The sequence below is a fragment of the Nothoprocta perdicaria genome, unplaced genomic scaffold (genome assembly GCF_003342845.1).
Source record: "Nothoprocta perdicaria isolate Ctin4 unplaced genomic scaffold, notPer1 scaffold_24, whole genome shotgun sequence".
NCBI classification, from domain to species: domain Eukaryota; kingdom Metazoa; phylum Chordata; class Aves; order Tinamiformes; family Tinamidae; genus Nothoprocta; species Nothoprocta perdicaria.
In genome coordinates, this window is record NW_020455466.1 from 4,456,279 (window position 1) to 4,464,987 (window position 8,709).

General features: G+C 47.7%; 1 protein-coding gene across 1 annotated transcript in view; it reads left to right on the forward strand.

Moving 5' to 3' along the window:
* The first annotated feature begins 7,589 nt into the window (after positions 1 to 7,589).
* Positions 7,590 to 8,709, forward strand: part of FAM69C (family with sequence similarity 69 member C) — an 11,656-nt gene continuing 10,536 nt past the window's right edge. The window contains exons 1-2 of the mRNA XM_026039741.1: positions 7,590 to 7,607; positions 8,404 to 8,451. Coding sequence (XP_025895526.1) covers positions 7,590 to 7,607; positions 8,404 to 8,451 — 66 coding nt within the window. The remainder of the gene's footprint in view (positions 7,608 to 8,403; positions 8,452 to 8,709) is intronic.

Below are 8,709 nucleotides of genomic sequence, written 5' to 3' on the forward strand. Positions count from 1 at the left end.
TCTACCCTTTTTTTTTGTCACATCTTTTCATCCAAAGCCATGCTCAGTTTATCCGTGGGGACAGGCTGAAACTGTGAGACAGGCTGTGTGCATGAACAGATGTCATTTTCAATTTCTCCTTGAATATATTTGGAGGTGTTGGGAGGCTTTATTTCGGTCTTTTATAAGTYGCTGATTTGCCAAAGTGAAAGAGCAATCCTAAAGAGGCTTGGCTGGCGTTACATGCTCTCCTAAAGGAAATGGAGCTTAAGTGCTTCCCCAGATGGAGTTTCCCTGCTGTGTCGAGCTCCACAGCAGTGTTCTGTGGTGCCCGGCGCAGTGGTTCCTGTCCCCATCCTTCGGTGGATCTCCCCACTCCGAGGATCACATCCAGAATGATACAGTCCCCGTTTTCCTTTCTGGGAGACTTTCTATGAGTTCTCTTAGTAAGGACACATGAAAGATCAGTTTAGGTATGGACGAGAATGAGGGAGCTGCTAAAGCGAGGAGTGTTAGATACTGTCTGGTAATGGCATCTCTGAGTGATCCTCCTTCCACACACCTTAGTGTAGCCCAAAGGTAATTCTACTGATACCTGCTCGGAACCGGGCCTCATTCGGCCAGAAGAAACCTCTCGCTGAGGGAGCGGCAGAAGCGCTTCCTTCTACAAGGGAAGAAGTCACTGCCTCTGCCTGAGGAGAGTTGGCCAGGGCTGTTGGTAGTAGATAACTGAGGCCTAAGTAGGAGACATAGGGTAGACGTAGGGTAAATCATTGACCAATATCGGATCTGGAAAACTACATAAGTTGGGAAAGAACACGGGATCATACTGAACTGAAAATGGCAGAACATAGAAGACAGCAATAGGATGACATATGTCACCTCAAGCAGCCAAGAGGAGTGATGCCAGTTTAATCATAAGAAGTTCTGAAGTGAAAGCTTCATTACAAAGTAGCATTTTTCAAGCTGTTTTGAAGTTCTGCCTTTAAGGAAAGGGMCACAATTTTGATTCTCCATTGCACAAATGCAGACAACTGGGTAGCTGGTTTACGTAGGGATTTTCCTAGTTATGCACACATACTCACATCCTTCCTCGAAGGTGAAAGGTGCCAGAACTTAAAACTGTGGGATAACTTCCATGGGCTCCGGTGGCCTTTGGCTCTGGCCCACAACAAATGAGGTTTGTTCTAAAATCATACTATGATCTTATAAAGTATTTCTCAGATACTTTRGTTTCTCATCAAAAAATAGCGCTCAAGAGATGATGTGGCCTGGTATGAAAATACTGTTGCAGTTGGGCAGAAAGAAAACGTCACACGGCCTTCAGGGCCTGTGTATTTTTCACACTTTCAGAAAAAAAAAAATCCCAAAGTCAGTATCCTGGAAGATTATTCCTCTTAAATTCTTAACTTCATACAAGACTTAATGGAGAATGAAGTTGGTTTCCTTCTTTAAAGAGGTCACCTGGCTTGAAAACGCAGTTGACACCACTCCTGCAGAAAGCAGACATTTAAAAAGTGAAATCATGTTCCACYGTGGCGAGTAAGTGAGTTGACTCAATGCCAGATTTAAAAGTATGGGGAGAGGTGGAGAGGAGTATTAAAGCCTCTGAAAGGGCCACCTGCAGAGTAGCCCATACTCGGAGAAGCTTGGCTCCGTGGTGAGAAGCAAATTCTCTGTGTTGCAAATATTGCAAATAGGGGTGCAAGTTTCACATCTGTGGAAGAAACTATGGGAACTGCCTTCTGAGGCTCCTCAGGAGCCGGGAATGCTGCTTGGAGCAGGGACAGCGTCCTGGCATTCCTTGTCTGTAGGGCTGGTGATGTCTGTGCAGTGCTGCCCCTCTAGCTCTAGGGACAGGGCCAGCCGGGCCACGCAGCTTCCCAGAGGGAGCTTCCCTCTGGCTGCRGGTTTGTAGGAGGCTGCTGCCCAGGCACCCATGTAGCACCCACAGGCGCCTCCATCCTTGGGAGGAGCACACGGAGTTGMTGGCACTGATGGACATGTAAATGCAAGGTGATGGTACCAAACTGGGWGGAGTAGCTGATAGCCCTGAGGGCTGTGCTGCCATCCAGAGGGACCTGGACAGACTGGACGACTGGGCGGTGAGAAACCTCGTGAGGTTCAACAGGGGCAAGTGCAGGGTCCTGCACTTSGGGAGGAATAACCCTGGACACCAGTACAGATTAGGGGTGGACCTGCTGGAGAGCAGCCCCRCAGARAGGGACCTGGGTGTCATGGTGGACGACAAGTTGACCATGAGGCAGCAGTGTGCCCTGGTGGCCAAGAAGGCCAAYGGGATCCTGGGGTGCATTAAGAARAKCGTCTCCAGCAGGTCGAGGGAGGTGATCATCCCCCTCTACTCAGCCCTGGTGAGGCCACATCTGGAGTACTGCGTCCAGTTCTGGGCTCCCCAGTACAAGAGGGATGTGGAGCTGCTGGAGAGAGTSCAGCGCAGGGCTACSAGGATGATCAGRGGCCTGGAACATCTRCCCTAKGAGCAAAGGCTGAGAGAGCTGGGCCTGTTCAGCCTGGAGAAGAGRAGGCTGAGGRGGGACCTGATCARCGTGTATAAATACCTCAAGGGAGGCAGTGAGGAGGAGGGGGGYGGCCTCTTTTCAGTGGTGGGCAGGGATAGGACTRGAGGAAATGGCTTCAAACTGAAGCATCGGAAGTTCCACAGGAACTTAAGGAAGCATTTCTTCACTGTGCGGGTGACAAAGCACTGGAACAGGYTGCCCAGAGAGGTTGTGGAGTCTCYTTCTTTGGAGATCTTTAAAACCCRCTTGGATGCAGCCCTGTGCCMCGTGCTCTAGGTGACCCTGCGTGWGCAGGGGGGTTGGACTCGATGACCTCTGAGGTCCCTTCCAACCTTCGGCATTCTATGATTTTGATCTACTTGTCCCAAGCAGCGTGGCAACCAAGTTGGCTCCCGTTCCCCAAGCGAGTGTCACCTGGCACTGGGTACCTGAGGAGTAGCAAGGCGYTACCCAGAGAAAAGCTAATTACTTTCACAGACTGATAGAAAATGCAATCTCACTCACAGATCATTTTGTAGCTTGCTCCGTGCCCAGCCATTTTTTCATTCACAGTGAAACTGCAAAGAGCAGCTTCAAAGAATAACCACAAGTAATTAACTCTTACAGGACTGTTACTCAAAGTCATCCATGATCCTGCTCATTTTTTTTTTCTTTTTTATTTTCAGACTTGGATTTATAGAAGAGAAATCCAGAAATGGATAAACCTACGTGTGAATGAGCTATGATATGTCAGCTATGATATCTACATGTCATATAATTTTAAAACATAGAGAACTAAGTACACAATCCTTGATCCAAAAAAAAAAAAAAAAARAAAAAATAAATAAAAACTTCTTTAAATTCAGCTGTGCTTATGTGAATGGAGAAAAGCAGCAAGATGCTCTCAGGAAGGTGTATTTCTAGCTCACAAAACCTTTCGTCTGCAATATCAAAAGCATCCACTTGGTGGTCTCTCGCGCCTACAATGAGGATGCTTTTTCCATCCTCAGGAATCCGTGCTTGCTTTTCCTTGCTCTCCTAGGATCAAGCCCGTGCTCAGACCTCTGCAAATGCCGGGACTGCTTCCTGTGCATTTTAAACACTATGGCCTAACCAGACGCAAATGGGTAGCCCGTGGCCACCTGACAGCAGTTTTGCTACTGAAATGAACTTGAAATGGTGCAGATTCCTAAAGTGGCTGCATTGCAGAATTGGCAGTCCTCAAACTAGACTAGTTTTAGGTCTAGTGAAAAACTAGGTGAGTTTTTATTCTATATCACAACATGGTAACTTTTCTGATGGTATCAAAGCCTAAGAAACTTCTTAATCAATAGGCTGGAATATATAATGCAATCATTGGATTAGAAAAGATGGCTCTTAATTCTCTTACCTTTTCGGTGTACCACAAATCTAAATGCTCTGTGGAGCCCTGCAAACTACGCAGGTCTAATGTGTAAAATAATCTGCCTGTAATAATGGTTGGTGCAAATAACACACTGCAGGAGGCCATGTCGARCTATTAGATTTTTTTCCCTGCTGCATAACCTTAGTGCAACTTCAAAATGTTTCTGGAATTTCTTCAGAATCTCATATAGGAAGGCCACAAAGAGCCAAATTCAGTATTCATATGAGATCACTTGGCCTGAGCTTGGTACAAAGACCAGAAACTGCATATAGAAAGACTGGAAACCAATTGTGACATTTTCCTTTCTTTGGTCTCCTTTCATACACTATGGACAGTTATACAACATGCCACACACTCCATGTTTATGTTGTAGAGTAACCTCTGTGGCAACAGTCAGAAAAATTGTTCCCAAGTCACCAAATCCAGTCCCTTCACTCCAGTCTCAGGTAGGGCCAATTCTACTTCCAATTCCACTTTTAAACTGTTGAAGCTCTATCTTCAAGCTAACTAAGTATTTTCTTTCCTATTGGTGACTTGTAGCAAGGATGGACAAGGAGTGTGGCAGAGGAGCRCCAGGCAGTGCAGTGCTAGGAATCATTTCTGATATGTGGACAAAAAATCCAGAGCATTTTTGTGTCTTGATTTTTCTGTCCAATCTGAAGCATCACAAGGAAGCAGCAATTTGCCACAATCATTGCCCGAGTATCTGAATAGTCCTTAGGTGCAATGGTTTCCAAATGGAAGTGAAAAGTTGGATGAGGTTAATGAAGAGATTAACTAGAAGCAGGATCTGAGAAGAGGGGCAAGAGGAACTGTCTTTGCAAGTTGCAGTGGGGAATCTAGGATGTGGTAAAGGGAAAAAAAGAGAATAGATTTATTTGTCTCTGATGGGCAACTGTGCCTAGGAAAGATCTGCAAAAAGTAAGAAGCAAGCAGGATAAAATATATTAGAAGTTCTTCAGAACACATATATATGGGAAAGCTTTTTCTGTTTGCACGCTTTCTCTTGTTTAAATCATTGAATTACTCTATGCTCCTCTCTTCTCCACAAAGCTATACTCTATTTTTATATTATGTCATTTTTCTGCCTCTAGTTTGCGATGCAACCTAATAAACTCCCCGCACACTGATGCAGTAAAATGTCTGTGAGTACTACTTGAAACATCTTCTTTTTGATTAATGGCATATACGAGAAAATGCATTTGGATTCCACTGCAGGCTCAGTACTCTGCAGGAGAATTTTACTGCCTGAAGGACACGTTCAAATGTGCATCAGATCTTGTGATGTTTCTCAGTCACTCAACTTCGCCACAGGAAATCAGAAAGAAATATTTATATGGCATAGTACATTTTTGAAGTATATTTGAACAACACTTGAAAGTTTCCTGAGCCTCAAGCAGGAAAAGAGGAGATTAATCTGTACCTTGTGAAAGATAATGTACCGCTATTTTCATAGGCGTCCAGAGCTAATGACAGAAGGTGATAAAACCAGCCAAACAGAACAATAATTCCTAATGAACCAGGTTTGCATTTCATTAGCTTGGGCGCCAGGACATCCCGACTGATTTAGTTGTCTTCGTTTGCAACTCTCACAAGGAACGAAGCACTTAGGAGAAGGAGGGCTCTGAGCCCCCGTGGCAGCGGCGGCCGAGGCAGCCGGGGGCTCAGCCGCTCCCGGCGCTCCCGGCTCCGCTCGTGCCGCGTGAGCTCCCCCGCGGGCTGCGTGGGGCAGCCCCCGGCCCCCCAAGGCTTCGCCTAGCCCCACTCCGAGCCCTCACCATGCCCGCACGCCAGTGGGCGTCAGCCRAAGCAGGTTGTCCTCTCTTCCCAAGCAATAATTCAAGGGTTTCTGCAATTTCATTGTGGAGGGAAGGATGTGTTTATTCCACGTTTATTTTTACTACCGTTTTTGCCACTTACTTTAATTTAAAGTCTCCTAATTAATTTTCATCAAGCTTAATTCTCAGCTAAAATGAGACTAGCGATGTAGCTTTCTTTAGGAATACAGAAATGCAAAGCGAGAGAGTCACATTTTAATATATACCAGCAGCAAAATGTTTCTGATGCAGAGGTTTTCTAGGGAAATGTGCTGTGGCACACAGAAATGCTTTGATTCCTATTTCACACTAGATGGGATGCAGTTAACTTGGGTGGCCCTGAAATCCTTGAAGTTTGGGGAAATTGAAAACTAGATTTGAAGTTCGCAGCTGGCTACCGATCACTACAAAGTAGAAGGTCCCCTGGACCAAARGCACCTTTTATTGAATCAAAGCTTCCTGGGTCAACTCTTGCTCTGTTCTGAAGATGTGCATGTATAGGTGTGCACCTATACACCGTATACATACAGGTATATAGGTATGTGTGTATACACACACAGAGACATGTTCCCAGCAGGATCCTCCCAGAGGATCTTTGGGACTTCAGAGGCTGGGAAACTATACGCAACCTTTTTTCTGCTGTCTGCATGACATAAGGAAACCTTTTGGAAAGACAAGGCTTTATTCCCTGTGTAACTCCCTCCTGGGGGTTCTATCATAAAATAAGAAGGTTAACAGCATGTGTCATGTAACTTGTATTTATTTCATGAGCTTGCTTTCTCTTGGTACTTTTTAGCTGTTACTCTTTCATAGTCTCTTCCTATCAGAAATTCCCTAGTTTCGAAGCAGCAGGCACCTGCATGCCAAAGGTACATGCCAAAGGTGCTGTCAGCAGCAGCTGCTTGCAGACGGAAGGGCCGACGTGGCTCCTTACGTACCCCGGTTCAGTTCAAGGCAGATGCCGCGACGCGCAGCCGCAAGCTGAGTCCCTGCAGGTGGCTGCAAGATCATTGCTGCCGCATGGGAGTTGAACTGGGTCGCGCTGCGGCTAGGTGATTACCAGAGCTGACGTAAAGGGAGCAGCGCAGGCAAAAGCCCGGGCTGAAAATAGGGCCAGGAATGTTTCCACCTATAGATCACCTTACCTGTAATATCGAATTGCATCCTTAAGGTGCAGACACGTGATCCAGCTGAGCCCTGTGACAGCTTTAGCAGTGTGTCCTGCTGTATGTTGGGGCTCTTTCTAGCCTGGCTGAGGATTAACTCTGCAAAGAAAAGGTAAACAGTGACCTGCTCCCTCAGGGAGCCGAGTCCGCTCCYGAGGCAGTGGGACACATCTTCAGTACCAGAGGGGATCACACCGTGCGGAGGGAAATGGGGAGGAGGAGGGACGAGGGTGCCTCTGAGCAGTGTCTAGATGCTACTATTTGCTAGTTAGATGTACTGTTTAGTAGTATTTACAGTTTATTAAATTAGCTCAGCTATGTCACCCAACCAGACCCAAGGCCACCTTGCTTTGTCCCTAGCCCAAAGTCAGGAGTAACTACGAGATGTTTTCAGAACTGCAGCTAAAGCAGAAATGATGCATGTGCAGAACTTCACAGATGTGGAACTATACCTCCTATTCTTTGGAGGAGAAAGGTCAAGATCCAGATTTGAATCCAGTCTGTTAGATACTTAGAAAATATACTTCAAGCACTACTCTGCCGTGTAGGGCAGCACTGCACTGACCATGCAGAAGACGAGGAAAACAGCGTGTTGGACGCAGCCGTGTTCTCACCTTGCTGCCCCGAGAGGCAGTGCCGAAGCACGCCCATAGATGCTCCCTTCTCTGCAATGATTGCTGCTGGGAGAGAGAGATTTCTCATGATGAAGCTGGACATGATGGTAGACACAGCCCTGAACCCAGCTCTCCAGCACTGAACCTGCCCCTCGTCATATTAAATTCACTTACTAACAAAATGTGCCCCAGAGCAACTTACAAAAGTTGCACTTAGAAGGAGCCTATTGAACTATCCCGTACTCCTCCTTCCATGTGCCTGGTTCTGCTATTCTTACTCACTAAGCTAACTCAGTAAGTAGTTTACCCACGTGTTTTCCTCAACTACAATTTATCCTACTGCTAGGGGATTGCAAGTTGCACAAGGTGGCCATGCATATAAGAGAAAGAAAATGAATCTGTTGCTTTCCTGTCCTATCTGACAGTAAACTCAAATCAGATAGCTTATTATGTTGAGCAAAACTTTGYGATATGAGTTTTCCCACTGAAACCTGTTGGCACAGGGCATAAGGCGAGTGGGATGGAGGTGGGGGGAAGAAGTGAAATCAAGGAGGAATGAAGTGAATGCAGTGCCCTAGCCAGAATGCAGTGCTCTAGCATCTGCCCTGGGCTGAGGAAAGGATGTCAGAATTTTCCTACACAGGAGCACATCTCCAACACACCCCTTGGCCCTTCAAAAACGCTCATAAAATTAAACATGGTAGAGAGGGAGCCCATTTGCTCATGGAGCTCTTCTGTCCCCGGAAAGAAGGGACGCTTCTTTCTCTTCCTCCTGTTGGCACTGAAGCCCCGGGAAGAGAAAACTGCCCAAATTACCCGGGAATAAACGGCTTTTTGTGTCCCTCGCCGCGGAGGAGCCGCGCACGGCGAGGCGCTGGCACAGCCCCCGCACGGGCTTCCCAGCGCAGAGCCTTCGCAGCCCCTTTCACTGCCGGGCGCGAAACTTGGCGGGTGAGGGCAGGCGGCGCGGGGGGAGAAGGGACGCGGGGCCCGGAGCTGCCAGGCGACGAGGGGCTCGGCCGTGGGTGGCAGGGGGCCCCTCGGGCACCGCGGAGAGCGGACAAAAGGCGGCGGAGCTAACGGGGCTCCTACTGAGCGGCGGCGCGCGGAGGCCGGCATGGAGCGGGGCAAGCGCGTGAGGAGGAGGGCGGCAGCCGGCGGCTGAGGCGGCGGGCCGGCCCCGGCCGTGAGGGGCATGCCCGGCTGCCA